The sequence below is a fragment of the Vulpes vulpes genome, chromosome 5 (genome assembly GCF_048418805.1).
Source record: "Vulpes vulpes isolate BD-2025 chromosome 5, VulVul3, whole genome shotgun sequence".
Taxonomy (NCBI): Eukaryota; Metazoa; Chordata; class Mammalia; order Carnivora; family Canidae; genus Vulpes; species Vulpes vulpes.
In genome coordinates, this window is record NC_132784.1 from 114,595,973 (window position 1) to 114,622,502 (window position 26,530).

At 41.3% G+C, this 26,530-nt stretch overlaps 2 protein-coding genes across 2 annotated transcripts; both read right to left on the bottom strand.

Annotated features, from left to right (window-relative positions):
- Nucleotides 1–7,467: 7,467 nt before the first annotated feature.
- On the bottom strand, nt 7,468–8,409 carry LOC140599087 (olfactory receptor 10R2-like). Its single transcript, XM_072759783.1, has one exon. The coding sequence runs from the start codon at nt 8,407–8,409 to the stop codon at nt 7,468–7,470; it is 942 nt and encodes a 313-aa protein (XP_072615884.1).
- Nucleotides 8,410–14,025: 5,616 nt separating this feature from the next.
- LOC140599088 (olfactory receptor 10K1-like) lies at nt 14,026–14,967 on the bottom strand. The gene has a single exon (XM_072759784.1). It carries the CDS (start codon nt 14,965–14,967, stop codon nt 14,026–14,028), a length of 942 nt encoding a protein of 313 aa, XP_072615885.1.
- Between the last annotated feature and the right edge of the window lie 11,563 nt (nt 14,968–26,530).

Below are 26,530 nucleotides of genomic sequence, written 5' to 3' on the forward strand. Positions count from 1 at the left end.
AAATCTAGCTGGGAAAAAGCTGACCCAAACTGATCATCCTGAAATTCAGAAAACTCTATGGCCCACACCCAAACTCTCCTCAGACCTTGAGTTAAAAGTGTCCCCTGGTTCTCTTCTCAACCCTGCCTCTACTGCACCTGCCATCACTGATCTCCTGGAGGGGCTCCTCATCCACAACACGACCCATCCCTGAGGCCCACACCCCACACAGCCCTAGACCCCACCGCTACCTGCTGTTCAGCAAGTACCCACAGGGCTTTCCTCCTTTCAATTCAGACAGAAGGAGCTATTCAGTGTCTGGATCCCTTGCCATGTGGATTCTCAGCCAAAGCTCAGAAACTGACCACAGGACAGCAGGAGGCAGGGAATGAGCCCTGGAGTAGACGCTCTCATCTGCATCAACAGAGGAAGCCTCTACCTCCATCAGGCCCATGGGCCCCTCCAGCCAAAGTCACGGTGTGTGGAGGCGCTGGTGACCAGCACGCAGCGAGGTTATTAGAAAGGTGTACTGTGGTGGTTGGACTCCTGAGGCTGCATCTGCTCCTGGAGACGTTATCTTGGGGTTAATTAGAAGTCAGGTCTACTTTGGAGAATTAATGTCACCAGGTTCTCAAAGGCAGCCTTTTCTGAGGAACCTGGGGAGAAAGAGCCAGGAGCATAATTAGCCCGTGCCCGCTTTGGAAGCTGCATCCACAGGTAGTGGATTCTCTGGGAAAACTGAGCACAATTGCAACCGTGTTGTACAGGCCACGTGGGGATTTTTCACTGAATTTTAAGTCAGGAAATTGTATACATCCAGCGGTTCTCAACTGGAGTGTTTCTAAGAGTCAAAAGAGGACTTAATTACAAATCCATCATCTCAGGTTCTTGTCCATAGAAATTCTAATCAGTGACTCTAAGCTGCTCTGCAGAAACCTACATCTTAACAAGCATCTTCAGCGAGGTTGAGTTCTATCATTGGCTGCCTTGCTGTCGACAAGCATCTCCTAGTCGAGTGACTAACCCTGAAGTTCTCACTTTCATCCAAGCAAATCCAAAATGAGGATCAATCCAGTCCAAATTACAGCATGGACGGTGAGAGCAACCTGACAGTCAAATTTCTGAGATTTATGTGAAAGAACAGGATACTCTTGAAACAGATGGGTAATGTAGAGACTCAGTGTTCCCAGGAGTAAGGGGCCTCAGTAATAATAATATTTGAAGAAGAAGTGTGCTGTGGGAGCAAGAAGAGATAAGGAGTACAGAGAGACACAGAGGAGAAATCAAAAATTCAATTGTGTGCTTTTAGCAACAGAAGTGACCTCACATGTCAGTAAGAAAAGTGTGATTATTTACTAAATAATAGTGGGAAACGGGCTGCCCCTGTGTGCCCCTCACCTGAAGGACGTGTCCTAAGGGAATAAAGAAATGGCCTCCTGAAGGCTCAGTAGTAGCGCTCAGAGCCCGACCTCCCCTGAGGAGCCCTGTGCGTCTAGCCCACCCGCAAACAGTGCCCTGTGCCCATTCTCCAGCACCAGCATGACTGAGCCTGGGCATCAGTGTGAGAGGAGTTGGATCCCACTCCTTCCATTTCACCCTGACTGACACAGAAGGTTGAGCTTGGTGGTTTAGAGGTGTTATTTCTCCCAGGAGTGTCGCTTCTGCCTGGAAACACAGAACTGGAGATGGAGGCTTGGCCTTGGCCACCTCAGTCTACCTTGTTGTACTGCACACGTGATGTGCAGCCGGAAAGGGTCTTGTTGCACGAGCCAGGGTCATTAACTTTCCTTTCTTTTTTTTGAATGACTGATTGCTAAAGGATTGATTTCATTTTTCTGAAAACATTTCCTTGATATGAAAATTTATATTTAGCTTGTAGATCTATTCATTATAGATACATCATTTTTGTGAGTCTCCTTTACCATGAGGATCACAGATAAATATTTCAATGAAAGTGTAGACCTTTGAAACGTTGACTTTTTCTAAGCTTTTACATTTTTAATGACAGAGATTATTATCATTTGCTTTCCACCTAAGGCTATGACTCTCTTGAAGACAGAGCTGATCAGATTTTTACTTCATTTAAACATTTTAGGCATTTTATTTTTTTATTTTAAACTGTTTTCCAACTTTGTAAAATTGTACATATTTAAGGCATATAATATGACAGTTTGATACATGTACATATCATGAAATGATTACCACAATAAAGCTGATTATCATTCCAATCTCCTCACCTTGTTATGATCAGAGTGTGAAGAGAGAACCCGTAGGACACCCTGACCAGCACATTCCACGTACACAATACAAAGCTCTTAACTGCACTTACCATGCTGTGCATTTGACCTCTGGGACTCATCCCTCCTTCGTCACCAACTGTTCTCCCCTGTTCCCCTGACCATCATCCCTACATTTCCTCTCCCTGCAGCCCCTGGCCACCACCATTCTAGGCTCTGCTTTTATGAATTTGACTCTTTAGGTTTCACATCAATATGTGTTTTTTGGTGGATGGTTTGTGTCACACACCACCATTCCCCCTTGTTGGCAGGCATGGGCGATTTCCTAACTTCTCATATTTGGATGATATTCTATTTTCTATAAATTCCTTCTATACCCAATCTGTTAAGAGTATTATTCATGAATGGGAGTCGAGCTTTGTCTAATGCACTTTCTGCAAAGTAGTCCCTGATTCTCCTTTCTGAATCTGAGGCATGCGCTGAAATGACGCTTCTTTCAGTTTTAATTTTATTTATTTGAGTCTTCTTTCTTCAATTAGTAGGGTGAAGCTTTTTTAGATTTTGGTCTCATTTTGATTTCAAAAAAAGTACCCCTTTGTTGATCTTTCTTGAAATTGTTTTTCTAGTGTCTACATTTACTCTAATTGTTATTATTCGGCTCATGTAAACTTGGGACTTAGTTTATGCTTTTTTGTTGTTTTTCCTGAAGGCATAATTTCAGGTTGTGTGTGAGAACTTTTTTATTTTTTTGGAATTCATAGCTATAAACTTTCCTCTTAATTCTGCTTTGACTCCATCCCATTAGTCTAAATAAGCTGTATTTTCACTTTTGTTTGTATCAAGACATTCTTTAAGTTTCTTTTGGTTTTCCCCTTTGACCCAATGATTGTTAGTGAGTGTTGTTTGTTTTCCACACATTTGTGAATTTTCGCTTTTTCTTATTGTTTCTGATTTCTTGTTTAATTCCACTGAAATCAGAAAAAAATTTGGAATGATTTTGTCCTTGAATTTATTAAGAATTGTTTTGAGACATACCGAATGATCTATCTGGGAGGATTTTCCACATGCACTGGAAAAGAAAGTGTATCCTTGGCAGTGAGGTACAAAGTTTTATACGCAGGCCCCCTGGTCCTATGGTGTTGCTCCATTCTTCTGTTTCCCTGCCAACATTCTGTCTGAAAAGATCCTTTTACGGAGGGTGAGGCACTGAAGTCTCATGTCATTATGTCATTGCTGTCTGTTTCTCACTTCAGATCTGTCAATATTTGTTTTTTCTATTTTGGTGATTTAATGTAAGACGAACATTTTTTATAATTGTGATATCTTCCTGTTAAATTGACACTTTTATCATATACAATGACTTTTTACCTTCTAACAGTTTTTTTCATTTTTTTTGGTAGATATATTTTTTATTGGAGTTCAATTTGCCAAGATATAGCATAACACTCAGTGCTCATCCCATCAAGTGCCCCCTTTTTTTATTTGTAGTCAGTTTTGGCTTTGTGGAGAGAACCAGCCCTGTCCTATTGTTGGTTATTAATTTAATGGATTATTTTTTTCCACCTCTTTACCTTTAGTCTATGAGCATCCTAAAAGTTACAGAAAGTGTCATAGAGACAGGATATTGTTGGTTCTTCTCTTTTTGCTTTTGTTGTTGTTGTTTTTGTTTTTGTTTTTTCATTCAACCAGTCTGCCTTTTCTTTAGGACGACTTATTTCCTAGACATTTAAAGTAACTAGGCAAGGACTTATTCTTGCCCTTCAGTTCATTGTTTTCTGACAGTTTTGTAGTTGGGTTCTTCCTTCTTTTCTTCCTCTCTTGCTGTCTTCCTATGGGTACTAATCTTTATGGAAAATAGGGTCACCACTACACTACTGAGGGGGGGGGGAAGAGTACATCTGGAATCTAGGAGGGATGGTAGGGCATGTTTCATTACTTCACATACAAAGGCACATTTTGATGGAAACAAACTCACTTAATCAAAGTTCCCAATGGCTAGAGCCTTAGGAAATGTGGTAGCTAAGTTCAAAAGAATGTTCAATAGGTGAAAAAAAACACACAAATAGCAATGACAGTCTTGTAATGAATTCTAGAAATGAGGATTGCAGTAGTTGTGTTTTATTTTCTTGGTTGCTTAATTACATATATCTTTTCACGTTGAACCATTTCCCTCCTTTCTTAATATGCTAGGCTCTATAAGATGTGTTGTTCATAATTAAAACTTGAAAGAAGACCATCAGAGATTTTAACGTGGGGCACTCTGTGTTCCCTTTTTAGGAAGATGGATGCAGATACTCATTGTGTGAGACATATTAGCATCATATTAATTACTTCTGTTTGAAAATGTAAAGTTGAAAAGAAAGGCATGTATGGATGTTGATCATCCAAGCATGAAAATTGTGTTGGTCATATTTTGTTGATAGTGCATATACATACATTAAGGGTCTCTCTGCTATACTCTTTTGTAAGGACAGAAATTGTCAAAATCCTGGAGTCTGTCCAGATTCCTTGTGTCAGGGAGCAACTATTCCCCTCTCCTCCAAGGTCTAACTAGCTGGATTAAGAAATGGACATGGTTAACAGGATAAAATCAGTTAAAATTAGCAGGTGACCATACGGAGAATCCCCATAGACATGGAATTCCAAACACAGTCAAGAAAAATGGGGTATATATGTCTTTCTGATCTAAGGAGAAGGGTGGGGCTCTGGGAGCAGGGGAAAGAAATGGACTTCATAGGGCAGGAGTAGATGTTTGGTAATTAGATGTTTGCCCTACCATGTAGATGCGTCACTCAGATGACATGTATATGCTAATAACCCTTATTTTGGGAAACACCCCCAATTTGGATTCTTCTGTGTGGTGAAGGGAAGATAAAAGTTTGTCTTGAGCTTAGATGCTTGATGTGGCATGGACCTGCTGCGATCCTCTGGGGGAGAGTCTTGCCAAACTGGGTCTAATCTATGTTTGACCAAGAAGGGCAATTGTCCTAGAGTGCAAGAGTGTGGCAGGAGAAGCAAAGCAGGCCAGAGAACCAGTGTCAGTGTTGGTTGCCCTCAGCAAGTGTCTCTGTGCTTTTGCTGAGGGTGGGTGAAGGAAATGACACCTCTCAGCTCCTTTGTCCCTGGAGGGACAAGTCTGCAAATTCATCCTTTCACACATGTGCTCCAAAAACGAGTGGACATTCTCTCTCTGTGCACCTTAGGTGATCCTCAGATCACGCCATCTGCCCCTTGGTGACCAGCGCTTTTCTCCGCAGGAAGACAGCTGCACACTTGGAGCTCTCTCCCAGCTACACTGAGGGATCTATGGAGTTCTATCCCAGCCATGCTGAGGAATCCTAAACTCCAGTCTTTGAGAGCCACTAGTTGCAAAACTCATGAATTCAGCCTCCTGCTGTGCTCCTTCCTGAGACATTAGCCAATCCTGCTCTTTCCACAGCCTCAGGGGGCCTGATGAGAGGAGGAGGTGCAGACACAGTTCTGGGCTGTGACCTGGTTTGCTTTTGGTGGGTTTCCCTCCTTGTACAGGCTTCCCAGCCTTTAGCTTTGTTTTTCTCCTTAGAATCATTGTTTAAGGCTCTATAGCTTTTTTTTCATCCTTCCTGTGTATTCTCTTCTCCTGTTTACTTCTTGATGAATACGTCTGTGTTTATTGTTTTGGTGGGTTTCAGGAAAGAATATATGTGTTGAGACCCAAAAGGTTTATTTAGCATTTACAAATCTATTACAAAATAGATTCCACAACAAAATGTATAAGTCAGTATTGCTAGAAGTATAACAGTGAAGTATTTGAAATCAGCACAATGAACCCATGACGACTTGTACATAAAACAAATCATGAACTCCCGTACTCAAATGGCTTAATCACAGAATTCAAATAACATCCATTGTATGATATGATTTAAATCCAAATAAAATTATATCATAGCGAAAACATTTGGAAAAAGGACAAAATGCAATGGATTCTAAGAATAGAACTTGTACCAGTCACATTCTGTTCCTGACAAACACATAAACCTATAAATAAGTAACAAAAGTTACTTATATATTACCAAGGAAATATCTATAATAAATAAACAATTATTTATTCCAAAAAATATTTTGTCAATAAGTGATATTGGAAACACGTTTGGAAGGAAATTAAAAAGATCAGAATGAATTAACAGAGATGGCCCATGCCATACTTCCAGAGATAGGCAGCGCTTTAAATGCCTGAAGTATTCAATAGTTAAGAATGAAAATGATATAAAAATATTTGATCCAAAAACCTGAAAAATGAGAGAAAAAGGAGGAATACAGGTAATAATTTTTAAATATAAGAGCATTATTGATGATTATACCCTTATTTTTCTAAGATATATTTATTTGAGGAAAAAGTGAATCAGAGAGAGCATAAGCAAGGGGAGCAGCAGAGGGAGAGGGAGAAGCAGACTCTCCACTGAGCAGGGAGCCTGATGTGGGGCTTGATCCCAGAGCCCTGAGATCATGACCTGAGCCTGAGTGAGATAGGTCCATCAGAGAAGGACAAACATTATATGGTCTCATTCATTTGGAGAATATAAATAATAGTGAAAGGGAATAGAAGGGAAGGGAGAAAAAATGGGTAGGAAATATCAGAAAGAGAGACAGAACATGAAGATTCCTAACTCTGGGAAACTAACTAAGGATGGTGGAAGGGGAGAAGGGCGGGGGGTGGGGGTGACTGGGTGACGGGCACTGAGGGGGGCACTTGACTGAATGACAACTGGGTGTTATTCTGTATGTTGGCAAATTGTACACCAATAAAAAATAAATTTATTATTAAAAAAAAGACCTAAGCCTGAGAAAAATGCTTACCCAACTGAGCCACTCAGGCACCCTCGATGATACACACTTTAATTTGGAAATCTAAATAAACTTAACAGAGAGAAGTAGTCTCATTTTACATTCAAGAGAACACTGGTGGGCTCTAGCACGTGCAGAGGGCCTAAGCAAGAAGACGGGTTTTTAAGAGCCTTTTGAGAACCCCAAGTCAAGAGGAGGAAAGGAGGAAGAGGAGAGCTGCAGATGCATTCTATCCCCCTTTCATCCTTACACCAGCATTGTTTTTTCCTGTTGCCTGCTTTACCTAAGAGAACATTTAGACCCTGAAACATCACACAAGTGGTCCAAGGCCACACGTTATACTGACATTTATTCACAGACTATCATGATGTGAACACTTAGTGACACATTCCACTCAAACGTATGGGGACTATCGAAAACTGTCCAACTATAAAGTCTTAAGAGCAACCGCAGTCCTCCCAATCACTTTCCGAATGGCCAGCTGTACATCTTTGTTCCTAAGGCTGTATACCATAGGGTTCAACAGTGGGGTGACGATGGTGTAGGTCACTGTCACCAGCCTGTCTTTACCTGATGAGGATTTGGCTGAGGGCCGCAGGTAGACGGAGGAGGCACAGCCATAGTGGACGATGACCACAATAAGATGGGAGGCACAGGTGGAGAAGGCTTTTCGTTTGCCATCAGCAGATGGGATCTTCAGGATGGTGCGGACAATGAAGCCATAAGAGATGCAGATGAAGATCAAGGGCACAACAAGCACCAGGACACCACAGATGAAGATGACCAGCTCATTGATGTAGGTTTCAGCACAGGCAAGTCGGATGACTGGAGAGATGTCACAGAAGTAGTGGTTGACCCTGTTGGAGCCACAGAAAGGGAGGCTGAAGACCAACGTTGTTCCCACCAGAGATATCAGGAAGCCACTGACAATACAAGTTGCTGCCAGCTGTGCACACACCCTCCAGCTCATGAGAACAGGGTAGCGCAAAGGCTGGCAGATGGCCGTGTAGCGGTCATAACCCATAACTCCCAGAAGCAGGCAGTTCGTGACAGCAAAACCAAGGAAGAAGAACATCTGTGTGGCACAGCTGATGAAGGAGAGTGTCCTGAGGACAGAGAGCAGGTTAATAAGCATCTTGGGCAGGATAACAATTGTGTAGAAGACTTCTGAGGTGGACAGGACACAGAGAAAGAAGTACATGGGCGTGTGGAGGCTGCGTTCCAGGCGGATGACAGAGATGATGGTGAAGTTTCCACTCAGGATGATCAAGTAGAGGCCGAGAAAGAGCACAAAGAGCACAGGCTGCAATTCGCCAAAGCTGGAGAAACCGAGCAGCAGGAACTCAGTGACCCGGGAAGAATTGGCCATGGAGGGTGGACTCCTAGGGACAAAGCCAGTGTGAGCACGTCCAGAGATCTTGGGATGGAGGAATCAGACTTTCTTCCTAACGTAGCTGCGCTGTCTGGCTGGTGTGAAAGAGAAACAACTGGCAGGAAGGAGAAAAAAAAGGATCACAAATTGACCAAAAATTGGTTGAATTAATATGGCACCTATGGTGCCATTTTCTCTGGCAATGATCTTAGCAGTGAATTTGGGGTAAGTGTTCACATGAAGGGAATGGTATTTGCTCACATAAAGCCTATCTTCTAGCCCCCAATCCACTCCTCCAGGTTTACTCAGTCTCCACTTAATTCTTAGGTATTAATATTAAAAAAAAAAAAACCTTTATCTTAACTAGGATTTCCTATGGTCATAGATTTATCCCTATTGCTAACACATATATTCCATATGCAACAGCACCAATGTCTGAGGATTGTCCTCCTGCCCTCTTTTGACACATTCCTCATGTAGGGAAACAGCCTTGATCTGTCTTGGTGTCTCTGCTGTCATCAGAAGCGTGCAGCTCCTTATCAGTTCTAACCCTTTACCCCATTCCCATGCCCTCACTCCTGCATTATCTACCAAGTTGAGGCAATCTTCCTCTGAGTCTCACACTTTTCCCAAATATACCTTTCTGCTCATATCTAACGGTGTATTCCTTCACATGTGCTTTAGCATGGAGAACCTTTGAACAATCGTGTCATTGTTATCCTACCTTCTAAATCTGGGAATCGTCAGTGCTTTAAGCTTGGTTGTTGTTTCTTTCTAATTGTAATGGGACCTTCTGCAGATTCTCAGTTAAAGCAACAAGCGCACATTGAGTCCCCGTATAACTTCTAAGCTGTCACTTTCTCTTGGGTTCCTCAGAATCTCATTGGTCACTAGCCTTAAGCGTTTGTCTTCAACTTCACAACTTGTCAGTCACCAGATATAGCAGCGTCTTGTCTACACCACGTGCCTGAAAACTTACTGAAGAAATAAGTGACCTATAATTCCAGGGTATCTTCTAACTTATTTTCAACCACCCCAGAGGTTTGATTCCTGAGTTTTTCCAAACTTGTTCCCTTAATATTCATGTACCATGTAATTTTAGCCCTCTGCTTCAACATTTTGGGATAAAATAATCTCTCTAATGTCATTCTTTACACACAGAGACAAAAGATCCTTAAAATTTCTGCTTTTCTCGTGTACCTGAGTGGTGCAGGTGGTTAAGTGTCCAGTCAGGTGATGATCCCAGTGACCTTGATGGAGCCCTGTGTCAGGCTCCTGCTCAGGAGGGCAGCTGGTTTCTCCCTCTCCCTCTGCCCCACCCTCATTTGTGATCTCTGTTTATCACTCACTCTTTCCGAAGTAAATAAAATCTTTTAAAAAAATAATTGCTGATTTTCTGACTATCACATGTTTTCCTCCATTATATCAACTAGCCAAACTTTTAAATTTCAGTTGAAATAGCATTCTGTGAGTCTAAAAGACTTTTGCAATTAACATTACTTCTTCTATCAGTGCTTACTCTTTTGCTTAGACTAAGGTAAAGCCCAATTTGAAATGGGACCAAAATCAAAGGCTTTCAGTCTTATTCTAGCCTCTTTGAAGTGCCCATCTCTAAACTTTACATATAATGAATACACACCTTGCATTGGACTGGAACAAAGTCCTCACCAGTGCTCCTCCAGAGATGTCATCTCCACCTTTCCAGTGTCCTGGTCTCTGTCCTTTGAGTTTCTTCTTTTATAGGAACATCCCCGGGAAGAGCAGTGACATGTTATGCAGGGAGAGTTGGGGTTTGTGAAGGAAAGAAAGGCCCTGTTACTGGGTGACCCTTGTGTGACTCTCCCCCCCAGCACTCACAAGACATCACCTACTTTCTATCTGTTACTATCTATCTATCTATCTATCTATCTATCTATCTATCTATCTATTGAAGGGAGGAACAGCAGATGGGTAGAGCCAAAGAGAATCCTAAGCAGACTCCCTGCTTAGCGTGGAGGCTGACACAGGATTCCATTCCAATACCCTGAAATCATGACCTAAGCCAAAACAAGAGTCAGATTCTTAACTGACTGAGCCACTCAGACACCCCTCATTTTTTCCTTTCTATATCTAATTCTGTACCGCTCCTATTAAGCAATGAAGCATATTCTGTGTCTTTGCCTTTTAGTGACCTCCATATCTACCCCACAGTTTCCACCATCCAGTGTCCCTTCTGATATTTCATAATTCCCACTTCTGATCATAGTGGGATAAGTAGATCACTGACCAATGAGAAAACTCAACAACGTATATTTGGACATACAGGAAATGCTTGGATGGTCATTATTCTTCTCAATTAGGAAATCAAAATCTCTAAATGAAAATAAAAACTTTATAATCCTTCAAATCATAGAGCTTGTGTGCAGTGACATGCAGTCCTCTTTATTTTCAGACACTTCTGCAACGCTTCTATGCAGTTTTCTAGGTGAGATTTGCCAAAATAGTCTTGACATAAAGAAAGAAGAACCAGCATTCTCCTTTCAACTTTTATAAACTCAGTTTCCTTACATACAGAAACTGTCTACATGACTCCACAGAAAACTATCACCTGTGCCTCTTCTCCGTGGATAGTTTGGCTAATATCTCAATGAGCATCATCAAGGGTGCTTTTCCATCCTGCCCTGGCATGACCTCAGTGCCTTGTTGGTAACCGAGATCCCTTCCTCCATAGGGAGCTAATTACCATATTGTGCCCAATGCTTGTCCATAATTTCCCCAATTAGCAAGTAGAGCTATGGTAACACACTCAGAGAATTTGTTGGCCAAAGAGAAGACCGTTTCTCATACACCATGGGGATTAGTCAGTTTTCCCTTCAACATTCTCTGGGGAATCATTGAATGCTGGAAGTTTTCTGGGTATCATTTTTAAGCCAAATGACAATGGAAGGGCCTCCTTAGAGCTTCCCTGCCTAAAGACTGTAAATTTTCATCCTCAGGTTGGAAGAAAATGTGAATTTTGCATTCTCATTTCTGACATCTGTAAGAGAGGAAGCAAGTAGAAATAAAGGACAGAATATTAGAACGGCAGAGGCAGCATAAGTGTATGAGACTCATGGGAAACATACTTGATCCTAGAATAGAATGTAAGCATGATTAGTACTTGTTCAATAAATATATTAAAATATTTTTAATAATAAACATATAATTAATAAATTAAAGTTAAATAATAATGAGGTTATGGAGAAAAATGAGGAGATGCACTAGTATGGGTAGGTTTTAGCTGAGTCATCTCCTTTGGTAGAAGGTCCTCCTGCTTTCAGATTGCATATCTATTTCCTCTCCCAGTGACTGAAGACACTAGGGCCAAAAATAGGGCAAATGCTAGACACTGATGGAAATGATTCAAAAGGCTAAAAGGAGAAAGATGGGAAATCATGCCCAGCACTCACAAACCAAACGAGCAAGGGAAGGATCTTGATATTTGACATTTTAACATTCAGACCAAAAAGGGTGTTTGTGGGGCTCCATCAGTTACGCTTCCAACTTATGGTTTGGCTAAGGTCATGATTTCATGGTCATGATTTCATGTGCCATGCGATCGAGACCTTAATTGGGCTGTGCACTCAGTGGGTGTCCTGGCTTGAAGTCTCTCCCTCAGCCCCTCCCTTACAGGCATGGGGAGTGTATGTGTGAGGGTGCATGTTCTCTCTAGATAAATAATTTTTAAAATCTTTAAAAAAAGGATACAGACCAGGAGTATTAAATGAACAACAAAAGACAGTGAGAAAAAATCATTTTAATGCTAATGACTATAATTCACAGCGAAATTATAATTAATATGAATTTACATCCCCTCAAATGACAGAGGTGCAACCTTCATAAGACAGAAAGTATAAAATGTTTGCAAGGAGACACACTAATAATTAATAACTTTCATAAACCCCTCTGCTCAAACTGGTCAGGAAGAAAAATATAGCTAAAATACAAAAAGCCTAAGGCTCATACTAGCGAAGCATATCTGGTGAGCATTTATTGGAATTGTGTTCTAATGAAAGAGGACACATGTTCTTTTCAAGGCACATGAAGTATGTATGAATATTGGCTGTGTATCAGTTCACAATAAAAACTGGAACCAAGGTCACAAAGTGGTTTTGAATGCAAACAATCATCCTTAATCCAGGGTAATAAGTTATCAATGAAGACCAAAGTAAAGAGAATTTTAAAATCTATTAAGTAATTGTTGGGTTAAAAGGGAAATACAAAGCAAAATGCACTAAGTTTCACTAGATAATATCAAATACAATATGTGTAACAAAAATTTTGGGTTAAGTTTAAAGCAGGGACGAGAGGATATTTCATATATATAAGTAATATATACATATATATACCGTAAGTATATATATATATATATATATATATATATATACACATACATATATATATATACTTAAAAATTAGTTTGTAGAAAGTATCAGTATGTTAAATAGAACAACTAAAGAAAAATTCACAAGAAAAGTAACACAATATACAGATAAAAACAAAAAATGCAAAAAATAATAGTATGAAAATACAAATAAAATTAAAAACATGATACGGCAAAAATACGAGAATGCATCCATTCATTCACACATACATTAAGCTCTTAGACAACAACAGACAAAACAAACTACCACAATATGAACCAGAAAAAAAATTTAAAGCACAAATATACATGTCATATGATGCCATTGGAAAGAAACGTTTCCAAGAAATATTCAAATGTCTAATATATCGTACATATTTTACAAGAATTTTGAAATTCTAGATGAATTCAATAATCTTGTAGAACACTAAATTCACCTCCAATTTGATCCACTAAAAATAAAATAGTTATAGAAGTCAATTTTCTTAGAAGAAAGAGAGGACATTACCGCAGAGGCATGCCTCAGTAAAGATACTGTGCCTGGATTATTTTACAGAATTTCAACATTTCTACAATAATGAGATGATGCAACCCAACATATAGTAGCAATTCAATAAATAATTCTTTAGATAAAAGAGAAAACCCCTTTAAACTTCAACTCACATAATACAAAAAACACTTGTGGCTATGTCAATAAAATATAAAAACTTTGAATGTTTAGAAAAATAAGTCACTGAGGGAAAACATTAGAGACTGAGCTTAAAGATAATGACAGATTCGCTGAGTAGTAACAAACAACATATGACTGTATAACATGAAATATTTATTCCTAGAGAAGTGCAGTTAAAGATTTTAGAAAACAAACAACTGGGAAATTTCTCAGAAGCATCAGAATGTTGTAGCGGCTCTGTGTTTCAGTAGGTTGAGTGTCTGATGCGTGGTTTCAGATTAAGGCATGATCTCAGGATTTGGGATCAAGTCTCACCTCAGACTTACTCTGGAAGGAATCTGCTGGTCCCTATCCCTCTGCTTCTCTTCTCTCTCTCTAAGATGAATAAATATAAAATGTTAAAAAATTATTGAAATGTTAATACAAACGTAGGAAAAGCTGCTAGAGGAAATAATTAAAACACTAAAGTAGGAGAGACTATAGGCATACAACTGATACAATCAAAGTGACATAAAAGGCATACATTCACTGACCAGTTAAAAATTCATGGTAACAAATTAATTTAGTGAAGAGGATATGAAGTCTGGCCCATTACTCTTCGAAAGGCTGCCTTGAATTCCTGGTTCCTCAGGCTGTAAATCATTGGATTGAAGAGTGGAGTGAGGATGGTGTAGGACACAGATATGAGCGTGTCCTGACTTGAAGAGTAGCTGGATTTGGGCCTTAAGTAGATGAAAGAGGCACAACCGTAATGCACAGTAACCACAGTGAGGTGGGAGGCACAGGTGGAGAAGGCCTTGTACCTGCCAGTGGAGGATGGGATCTTCAAAATGGCAGAAATGATGCGGATGTAGGAGACCAGGATAAGGAGGAGGGGGACAACCAACACACACACACCAATCATGAATATGACCAACTGACTGAGGCGCGTGTGATGGGACGCCACCTTGAGGACAGGAGAGATGTCGCAGAAGTAGTGATGCAGCTGGTTGGAGGAGCTGAAGGGCAGGTGAAACACCAGGGAGGTGACAACCTGGGCGATAGTCAAGCCACAGGCACAGGCAGCGGCCACAAGTCCCACACACACCCGGGGTCCCATGAGCTCTGTGTAGCGCAGAGGGTTACAGATGGCCACGTAGCGGTCATACCCCATGGCTGCCAGCAGGAAGGAGTGAGAGCAGCCGAGGAAGAGGAAGGTGAACATCTGGATGGCACAGCCCACGAAGGAGATGGTCTTCTTCTGGGCCAGCAGGTCCACCAGCATCTTGGGGACGATGACAAAGGTGTAGCAGGTCTCGGAGCAGGAGAGGACGGCCAGGAAGAAGTACATGGGGGTGTGCAGGGCTCTGTCCAGCACGATGGTGGAAATGATGATGGCATTGGTGCCCAGAGTGAACAGGTAGACGGTCAGGAAGGCGACGAACAGCAGCCGCTGCAGCCCGGCCAGAGAAGAGAAGCCAAGGAAGATGAACTCCCTCACCAGGGTCTCGTTGCCCCACTCCATGCAGAGCACCCCTAGAGAAGAGACCCCAGGGCAGAGACAGAGGTCAGGATACAGGAAGGGGAGCAGGAATGGGCGGAACAATCACACAGGGTCTGCAGGCAGCCCAGGCCTTCATGCCTCCCCAGAAAGGTCTGCAAAGAAAAGACCTAAGGCTCCATAGACAACACAGGACCTGATGGTCAATGGGGAGGCTCCCCCGAAGGCCACGACCATGGTCTCTAGCCAAGGATTACGCATCTGTCTCACTGGTTTCACTCATATCTCACTGAGGGATTCCTGTGTTGTCTTGCTCACTACAAGCCTAAGGAAACTAGCTCTGCAAAATGGAAAAAAATAGGTGCAATTCCAGCCGTCTGCACTGGGTCAGAATGTGCAATGAAGAATGAGTGGTATTTGGAAACCACATGGGACCTCGGTGTAGCCAACTGTAAAATAGGAAGGGAGAGGAAGAGTTAGGTTTAGGTGACCTCCAACAAACGTGGGAAGGACATCATGACCACGTCAGTTCTTCATGTCAACAACCTATGGCAGAACCCCAAACACCAAGGAAGCAACACCATTAGTGTCATGCCTGAGAGTCTGACTAAGAGGAGGGAGGGACCCTCCTGGAGGCTCCACACTGGCAGCCTTGCCAAAGAGTGAAAGGCCAGAAAACACCAGTTTAAGGATGAATGTCCCCGGTTCCACAAAGAGGAAGCACCAGAGAGGTAGAAAGAGACTCATTACCTTGGTGGCATTTGCAGCTCACCTCCCTTTTCTGATTGTGCCTCTGAAAAACTCCAAGAACAGAGTTTTCCAAAAATTGCTCAGAGTTCCTCAAAGAAAATTTGAGACTGTAAGGACTGTAATAAACTGGCCAGATGTGTGGGAAAGTCCTTAAGCAGAAGGGCTTGAACACTAGCTTGCAGAAGGAAACTCCGCTTAGGGCACCTGTGGAGTACTGACCCCAAGAGTCTTTCAGTTAAGGAAGTTGAAGACTCTCTAAATGATGATACCAGAAGGGCCCTTATCTTCTAGAACCTGTGGGTGTCTTTCAGGTTAAGGCTCAAGGAGATGGCACTTGCACCCCCGAGTTTCTGACCCCTTAGATGCCCAGTTGGGATAGTATGTACACGGAATTTAAATAGTAACTCAGGAGAGGGGGGTACAGGGTACATGCAAAAGAGAGCAAAACTAAATATTTAACACTTTGGTGATATTCAGCTATTTATCTGAGGCAAAGCATCAATCAGTAAAAGGAGACAAAGTCTGTAGGCAGCATCAAAGAGCAAAGAAGTAAAATTTCTATCTTTCTAGGTGCACATAAAAACCATGAACATGCTGTATTGAAATGAGTGTGAGCATGGGATTTCCATGATAAATCAAAAGAGATTCCACGAGTACCCAGTAGGGAGAAAAGTGGACATTCAGGATCTGTTTCTGTTCACCCATGATTCCAGCAACCAAAAAGACATGAAATGAAAATCTAGCTGGGAAAAAGCTGACCCAAACTGATCATCCTGAAATTCAGAAAACTCTATGGCCCACACCCAAACTCTCCTCAGACCTTGAGTTAAAAGTGTCCCCTGGTTCTCTTCTCAACCCTGCCTCTACTGCACCTGCCATCACTGATCTCCTGGAGGGGCTCCTCATCCACAACACGACCCATCCCTGAGGCCCACACCCCACACAGCCCTAGACCCCACCGCTACCTGCTGTTCAGCAAGTACCCACAGGGCTTTCCTCCTTTCAATTCAGACAGAAGGAGCTATTCAGTGTCTGGATCCCTTGCCATGTGGATTCTCAGCCAAAGCTCAGAAACTGACCACAGGACAGCAGGAGGCAGGGAATGAGCCCTGGAGTAGACGCTCTCATCTGCATCAACAGAGGAAGCCTCTACCTCCATCAGGCCCATGGGCCCCTCCAGCCAAAGTCACGGTGTGTGGAGGCGCTGGTGACCAGCACGCAGCGAGGTTATTAGAAAGGTGTACTGTGGTGGTTGGACTCCTGAGGCTGCATCTGCTCCTGGAGACGTTATCTTGGGGTTAATTAGAAGTCAGGTCTACTTTGGAGAATTAATGTCACCAGGTTCTCAAAGGCAGCCTTTTCTGAGGAACCTGGGGAGAAAGAGCCAGGAGCATAATTAGCCCGTGCCCGCTTTGGAAGCTGCATCCACAGGTAGTGGATTCTCTGGGAAAACTGAGCACAATTGCAACCGTGTTGTACAGGCCACGTGGGGATTTTTCACTGAATTTTAAGTCAGGAAATTGTATACATCCAGCGGTTCTCAACTGGAGTGTTTCTAAGAGTCAAAAGAGGACTTAATTACAAATCCATCATCTCAGGTTCTTGTCCATAGAAATTCTAATCAGTGACTCTAAGCTGCTCTGCAGAAACCTACATCTTAACAAGCATCTTCAGCGAGGTTGAGTTCTATCATTGGCTGCCTTGCTGTCGACAAGCATCTCCTAGTCGAGTGACTAACCCTGAAGTTCTCACTTTCATCCAAGCAAATCCAAAATGAGGATCAATCCAGTCCAAATTACAGCATGGACGGTGAGAGCAACCTGACAGTCAAATTTCTGAGATTTATGTGAAAGAACAGGATACTCTTGAAACAGATGGGTAATGTAGAGACTCAGTGTTCCCAGGAGTAAGGGGCCTCAGTAATAATAATATTTGAAGAAGAAGTGTGCTGTGGGAGCAAGAAGAGATAAGGAGTACAGAGAGACACAGAGGAGAAATCAAAAATTCAATTGTGTGCTTTTAGCAACAGAAGTGACCTCACATGTCAGTAAGAAAAGTGTGATTATTTACTAAATAATAGTGGGAAACGGGCTGCCCCTGTGTGCCCCTCACCTGAAGGACGTGTCCTAAGGGAATAAAGAAATGGCCTCCTGAAGGCTCAGTAGTAGCGCTCAGAGCCCGACCTCCCCTGAGGAGCCCTGTGCGTCTAGCCCACCCGCAAACAGTGCCCTGTGCCCATTCTCCAGCACCAGCATGACTGAGCCTGGGCATCAGTGTGAGAGGAGTTGGATCCCACTCCTTCCATTTCACCCTGACTGACACAGAAGGTTGAGCTTGGTGGTTTAGAGGTGTTATTTCTCCCAGGAGTGTCGCTTCTGCCTGGAAACACAGAACTGGAGATGGAGGCTTGGCCTTGGCCACCTCAGTCTACCTTGTTGTACTGAACATGTGATGTGCAGCCGGAAATGGTCTTACTGCGCGAGTCAGGGTCCCTAATTTTCCAGTTTTTTTTTTTTTTAAGTTTGATTGCTAAAGGATTGTTTTCATTTTTCTTAAAACATTTCCCTGATACGAAGATTTAAATATAGCTTATCGATCTGTAAGTTATAGATAATTATTGTGAGTCTCCTTTAGCATGAGGATCACAGATAAATATTTCAATAAAAATGTAGACTTTGAAAAAAAAATGTAGACTTTGAAACATCAACTTTTTCTAAGCTTTTACATTTTTAGTTTGAGATGTTATCATTTGCTTTCCACCTAAGAGTATGACTTTCTTCAAGATAGATAGGATATTTTTACCTCATTAGAGGTGATAGGATTTTACTTCATTAAAACATTGTAGTCCATTTTCATTTTTTATTTTAGACTATGTTCCAACTTTATGAAATTGTACATGTTTAAGGCATATAATATTGATAGTTTGATATATGTATGTATTGTGTAATGATTACCATAGTAAAGCCGATTATCATGATTATCATACCAATTTCCTCACCTTGTTATGATCTGAGTGTGAAGAGAGAATCCATCGGACCCACTGACCCTGCACATTCCACGTACACAATACAGAGCTCTTAACTGCACTCACCATGCTGTGCATTAGACCTCTGGGACCCATCCATCCTTCATCACCAAATGTTCTCTCCCTCTTCCCCTGACCATCATCCCTACATTTCCCCTCCCTGCAGCCCCTGGCTACCACCATTCTAGGCTCTGCTTTTATGAATTTGACTCTTTAGATTTGACATCAATATGTATTTTTGGGTGGATGGCTTGTTTCACAAAGCACAATGCACCCTTGTTGTCAGGCATGGGCGATTTCCTAACTTCTCATGTTTGGATGATATTCTATTTTCTATAAATTTCTTCTATACCCAATCTGTTAAGAGTATTATTCATGAATGGGAGTAGAGCTTTGTCAAATGTATTTTCTGCAAAGTAGTCCCTGATTCTCCTTTCTGAATCTGAGGCATGCGCTGAAATTACTAAATTTCAGCTTCTTTCTGAGGAACCTGACGCTTCTTTCAGTTTGTCAGATTCTGAGGAATCTGACGCTTCTTTCAGTTTTAATTTTAATTTGAGTCTTCTCTCCTTTCTTCAATTAGTAGGGTGAAGCTTTTTTAGATTTTGGTCTCATTTTGATTTCAAAAAAAGTACCCCTTTGTTGATCTTTCTTTATTTTTTTTTCAAATTTAATAATTTTTATTTGGAGAAGTATAACATTGAAAACTTTTCTTTTTTTATAATAAATTTATTTTGTATTGGTGTTCAATTTGCCAACAAACAGAATAACACCCAGTGCTCATCCTGTCAAGTGCCCCCCTCAGTGCCCGTCACCCATTCACCCCCACCCCGCACCCTCCTCCCCTTCCACCACCCCTAGTTCGTTTCCCAGAGTTAGGAGTCTTTATGTTCTGTCTCCCTTTCTGATATTTCCCACACATTTCTTCTCCCTTCCCTTATATTCCCTTTCACTATTATTTATATTCCCCAAATGAATGAGAACATATAATGTTTGTCATTCTCTGATTGACTTATTTCACTCAGTATGAATTGTTTTTCCAGTGTCTACATCTACTCTGATTGTTATTATTTGGCTCATGTAAACTTGGGACTTAGTTTGTGTTTTTTTGTTGTTTTCTCTGAAGGCGTAATTTCAGGTTGTGTGTGACTTTTTTTTTTTTTTTTTTTTAGCATTTATGGCTATAAACTTTTCTCTTAATTCTGCTTTGACTACCTCCCATTAGTCTAAGTATACTGTATTTTCATTTTTGTTTTTATCAAGAGATTCTTTAAGTTCCTTTTTGTTTTCCCCTTTGACCCAATGATTGTTAGTGAGTGATGTTTGTTTTCCACACATCTGTGAATTCTCACATTTTCTTATTGCTTCTGATTTCTTGTTTAATTCTATTGAAATCAGAAAAAAATTTTGGAATATTTTTGTTCTTGAATTTATTAAGAATTGTTTTGAGACATACCGTATGATCTATCTGGGAGGATTTTCCACATGCACTGGAAAAAAAATGTATTCTTGGCACTTGGGTACAAAGTTCTGTACCAGGCCCACTGGTTCTACCGTTTTGCTCCATTCTTCTGTTTCCCTGCCAACATTCTGTCTGAAAGATCCTTTTACGGAGGGTGGGGCACTAAAGTCTCATGCCATTATCTTATTGCTGTCTGTTTCTCACTCCAGATCTGTCAATATTTGTTTTTTCTATTTTGGTGATTTAATGTAAGATGAACATTTTTTGTAATTGTGATATCTTCCTGTTAAATTGAAACTTTTATCATATATAATGACTTTTTTATCTTCTAACAGTTTTTAATATTTCTTTTTTTGTATATGTATTTTTTTTATTGGAGTTCAATTGCCAAGATATAGCATAACACTCAGTGCTCATCCCATCAAGAGCTCCCTTCATCCCATCAAGTGCCCCCTTATTTGATTTGTAGTCAGTCTTGGATTCATGGAGAGAACCAGCCCTGTCCTATTGTTGGTTATTAATGTAATGGATTATCTTTTTCCACCTTTTTACTTTTAGTCTATGAGCATCCTAAAAGTTAAAGAAAGTGTCATAGAGACAGGATATTGTTGGTTCTTCTCCTTTTGTTTTTGTTGTCGTTGTTTTTGTTTTTGTTTTTTCATTCAACCAGTCTGCCTTTTCTTTAGGACGACTTATTTCCTAGATATTTAAAGTAACTAGGCAAAGACTTATTCTTGCCCTTCGGGTCATTGTTTTCTGACAGTTTTGTAGTTGGGTTCTTCCTTCTTTTCTTCCTCTCTTGCTGTCTTCTTATGGGTACTAATCTTTATGGAAAATAGGGTCACAACTACACTACTGGGAGGGGAAGAGTACGACTGGAATCTAGGAGGGATGGTAGGGCATGTTTCATTACTTCACATACAAAGGCACATTTTGATGGAAACAAACTCACTTAATCAAAGTTGCCAATGGCTAGAGCCTTAGGAAATGTGGTAGCTTAGTTCAAAAGAATGTTCAGTAGGTGAAAAAGAAAAAAAAACAACACAAATAGAAATGACAGTCTTGTAATGAATTCCAGAAATGAGGATTTATGTAGTTGTGTTTTATTTTCTTGGTTGCTTAATTGCATATATCTTTTCACGTTGAACCATTTCCCTCCTCTCTTAATATGCTAGGCTTTATGTGTTGCTTCATAATTCAATCTTGAAAGAAGACCATCAAAGAGCTTAATGTGGGGCACTCTGTGTCTCCTTTTTAGGAAGATGGATGCAGATACTCGTTGTGTGAGGCATATTAGCATCATATTAATTACTACTGTTTGAAAATGTAAAGTTGAAAAGAAGGGCATGTTGATCATCCAAGCATGAAAATTGTGTTGGTCATATTTTCTTGACAGTGCATATACATACACTAAGGGTCTCTCTGCTGTACTCCTCTATAAGGACAGAAATCGTCAAAATCCTGGAGTCTGTCCAGATTCCTTATGTCAGGGAGCAACTATTCCCCTCTCCTCCAAGGTCTAACTACCTGGATTAAGAAAAGGACATGATGCAGGTTAACAGGAGAAAATCAGTTAAAATTAGCAGGTGACCATATGGAGAATCCCCATAGACATGGTAGGGCAGGAGTAGATGTTTGGTAATTAGGTGTTTGCCCTACCATGTAGATGCATCACTCAGATGAAATGTATATGTTAATAATCCTTATTTTGGGAAACACCCCCGATTTGGATTCTTCTGTGTGGTTAAGTGAAGATAAAAGTTTGTCTTGAGTCCACAGGGTATCAAGTGCCTTCAGCCTCAAAATCACCCACATGCCAAGTGTCACCTTCTGAAGCAGCAACAGGGGGGATACTGTCCTGAAACACATACACTTGCCAGAAGAATTTTAGATATATTTAGGACTCTATAGATAATGGAAGAGGAAGAAAGTAATTTTTTTCTGGGAGCACATTATGGGAGCACTTGTGAAATGGCAGATATGGGCTTTTGCCCTTGGCTTTGATGTCCTGAGAATCACTCATCAGGGCTGCATTACTCAGCACCATAGGTAGGGGCTCCCTACAATCCTTTCAATTCTAGAGGTCAAGACCAACTCTTCTGCCATTAGCTCGCGAGACTTCAACACATGTAGAAGTCTCTAATGCCCCTATGAAACCTTTCATTCATTTAAATACCTCAAGTGGATTATTCTGATTTACATACAGAGGAGAACTATGTATAATCCTGCCTCAATTTTTACAATCGAAACGGGAGATCTGTTTTTCTAACCTTTAATAATTCCTATGTCATTGCACCAATATTCACAATAATCAAGATGTAAAAACCAACAAAAGGTCCACATGGAAGGATGAATGGAAAAGGAATTGCGGTATATACATACACAGGAATATTACTCAGCCTTAAAAAAAAAAAAAAAACAGGAAGGAAATCCTGTCCTTTGCAACAAGCTGGAAGAGCATGGATGACATTATAATAAGTAAAATGAACCAGTCACAGAAGGACAAATATTACAGGATCTCCTTATAAGTGGAATCTAAAAGAGCCAAATCCAGAGCAGCCCAGGTGGTTCAGAGGTTTAGCGCCGCCTTCGGCCCAGGGCATGATCCTGGAGACCCAGGATCGAGCCCACCTTGGGCCCCCTGCATGGAGCCTGCTTCTCCTTCTGCCTGTGTCTCTGAGTCTCTCTCTCTCTCTTTCTCTCTCTCTCTCTCTAAATCTATCTCTCTCTGTGTGTCTCTCATGAATAAATAAAATTAAAAAATATAAAGTTAAATAAATTGCCAAACTCATGAGAGGGAATGGAGAATAAATGGTGGTAACCATGGGCTAGCGGGAGCAGAAACTGTGTAGAGCCTGTTCTGTTTTCTGTTCTGAGAGTAATGGCTTATGAAGAAAAGGTCATAGAATGTCCGGGGCCAGTTGCTTCAGGAAGTGTCTCTGTCATGTGCTGTGGGTGCTCCTCTAATGTGTCCTTGCTGCTCTATCCCTCAGCTCAGTCATCTGCAGAGGTTCTCCTTGCCTGCATGAGCAGTGTTCAGATCTCGGCCAGGGTGTGGTAAGTGAGTCAGTGTCCTCTGTATGCTTGTTAAATAACTCCTGATCCTACTCCCTCTAGAACTGAAGACTCGCAGAGGCCTGTGGTCAGGCAATGTAGTACATGCAGGCATTTCTGCTGGTCCTCTGTGGTAGAGGCCTGCTGCACTGGTCCTTAGGCACAGTTATCTGAGATGATGGGTAGTCCAGCAGCACAGAGGGGGATGGGATTTGGTGCAAGCAGGTTAGGCAGCCAGTGGTGGTGCTGTGCTGTTCACTGCAGTTGGTTTATGCCAAGAGGTGGTGGAGGGAAATGGTACCAGCTACTTCCTTTGTCTGTCCCTAGAAGGGGTCTCCAAGCTTACTGCTCCCAGAAGAGTAAATAATTTCCCTTGTGCATCCCAAGTATTTTTCAGGTTGCTGTTTTCACTCTGTCTCTTGGTTGCTTGGCTGCTGGGACAGTGCAGTAAACTTTGGGCTCTATCCTAGCCAAGCCTGTTGAATTCTCAAACTCCATACTTTACATGCTTGATGTGGCATGGACCTGCAGGGGTCCTCTGGGGGAGAGTCTTGCCAAGATGGGTCTAATCTATATTTGACCAATAGGGCAATCGTCCTATAGTGCAAGAGTGTGTCATGAGAAGCAAAGCAGGCCAGACAACCAGTGTCTGTGTTGGTTGCCCTCAGCAAGTGTCTCTGTGCTTTTGCTGAGGAAGGGTGAAGGAAAGGACACCTCTCAGCTCCTTTGTCCCTGGAGAGACAAGTCTGCAAATTCATCTTTTCACACATTTGCTCCAAAAAAGAGTGGACAGTCTCTCTCTGTGCACCTAGGGGTGATCCTCAGATCATGCCATCTGCCCCCTTGTTACCAGCTACTTTTCTGCAGGAAGACAGCTGCACACTTGGAGCTCTCTCCCAGCTACACTGAGGGATCTATGGAGTTCTATCCCAGCCTTGCTGAGGAATCCTAAACTCCAGTCTTTGAGAGCCACTAGTTGCAAAACTCATGAATTCAGCCTCCTGCTGTGCTCCTTCCTGAGCCATTAACCAATCCTGCTCTTTCCACAGCCTCAGGGAGGCCTGATGAGAGGAAGAGGTGCAGACACAGTTCTGGGCTGTGACCTGGTTTGCTTTTGGTGGGTTTCCCTCCTTGTACAGGCTTCCCAGCCTTTAGCTTTGTTTTTCTCCTTAGAATCATTGTTTTAGGCTCTATAACTTTTTTTTCTCATCCTTCCTGTGTTCCCTTCTCCTGTTTGCTTCTTGATGAGTACGTCTGTGTTTATTGTTTAGGTGGGTTTCAGGAAAGAATATATGTGTTGAGACCCAAAAGGTTTATTTAGCATTTACAAATCTATTACAAAATAGATTCCACAACAAAATGTATAAGTCAGTATTGTTAGAAGTATAACAGTGAAGTATTTGAAATCAGCACAATGAACCCATGACGACTTGTACATAAAACAAATCATGAACTCCAGTACTAAAATGGCTTAATCACAGAATTTAAAAAACATCCATTGTATGATATGATTTTAATCCAAATAAAAGTATTTCATAGGGAAAACGTATGGAAAAAGGACAAAATGCAATGGATTCTAAGAATAGAACTTATACCAGTCACATACTGTCCCTGACAAACACATAAACGTATAAATAAGTAACAAAAGTTACTTATATATTACCAAGGAAATATCTATAATAAATAAACAATTATTTATTCCAAAAAATATTTTGTCAATAAGTGATATTGGAAACACATTTGGAAGGAAATAAAAAAGATCAGAATGAATTAACAGAGATGGCCCACGCCATACTTCCAGAGATAGGCAGCGCTTTAAATGCCTGAAGTATTCAATAGTTAAGAATGAAAATGATATAAAAATATTTGATCCAAAAACCTGAAAAATGAGAGAAAAAGGAGGAATACAGGTAATAATTTTTAAATATAAGAGCATTATTGATGATTATACCCTTATTTTTCTAAGATATATTTATTTGAGGGAAAGTGAACCAGAGAGAGAGCATAAGCAAGGGGAGCAGCAGAGGGAGAGGGAGAAGCAGACACTCCACTGAGCAGGGAGCCTGATGTGGGGCTTGATCCCAGAGCCCTGAGATCAAGACCTGAACCTGAGACAGGTGCTTTCCCAACTGAGCCACCCAGGCGACCTCGATGATTACACACTTTAATTTGAAAATCTAAATAAACTTAACAGGAGAGAAGTAGTTTCACTTTGCCTTCAAAGAGAATACTGATGGGCTCTAGCATGTGCAGAGGGCCTAAGCAAGAAGATGAGGTGTCTGAAATTCAGGTCATGTAGATCTGGGGAAAGGTCTCAGTGGTCGTAACCACCTCAAACATCTGTGAGCCAAGATTGGAGTCAGTGGAGGATACGAGAGACAGAGAGGGTGATACTCATAGAATGACGAGCATGTGCCACAGCAAAGGGAAAGCAGCAGGCACCAGGTCAGTGAAGGTGGGGTCCATGAGGGGTACTGAGGAAGGACCTTCTGTACAGGGGACATGTGGGGCAAGATGATCACCAGAGTCAGTCTCTCGTAAAGTACTGGCCTGATGACCACTCTGAACTGGGTCACTCCCTCTTCTGAACACATTCCGTGGGGAACGGCATGGAGACCTTTCCTCCAGCCTTTCTCCAGGGACTGCATGGTGGGTTATTTTCCCCACTCACTCAAGTAGCATATCTCTATGTTCCATAACAAGTAGTTTAAAGGGGTAGTTGGAAAAGGCACCTACACGGATCATTTTTAGAGAATTGGAAGAATTAAAAGGTCCTTACGAAGATGCACAAAGCTTTGATTACCATGAGCTACACTCTGTGCAGTTGTACATTTTACACGTAGTTTCTGTCATGTTATTCATTAGATACGAACAAAAACACTGTGAAAAAAAAGGAAAATTATACTATCTTTATGTAACATATATAAAATTTTAATTTAAGAGAACAACCATGACTTCCTTAAAGTCATGACTTAACAAAGGTCAGGCTGAAACCTTAGGTTTTCTTAGTGCAGTAAATGACTTCCATGTCATCCCTCACACCTGAGCCACCTTTGGACTCAAGCACCTCCTGTTAAGCTGGACATAACGTTAAAGAAAGAGCACAATCACAGCTTGGGGCAAATAAGTGAAAGAAAAACTAGGAGATACAGGTTTTTAAGAGCGTTTTGAGAACCCCAAGTCAAGAGGAGGAAAAGATGAGAAGGAGATGTAGACTGATATTACCCGAAACTAACATTACTTGAAAAATCAGTGACATATTTGACTCAAACAAGTGGGGACAGTTGGATATCTAA

Bases quoted from the DNA above. Each gene is read 5' to 3' on its own strand.
- LOC140599087 (XM_072759783.1), bottom strand. From the start codon at position 8,409: ATGGCCAATTCTTCCCGGGTCACTGAGTTCCTGCTGCTCGGTTTCTCC.
- LOC140599088 (XM_072759784.1), bottom strand. From the start codon at position 14,967: ATGGAGTGGGGCAACGAGACCCTGGTGAGGGAGTTCATCTTCCTTGGC.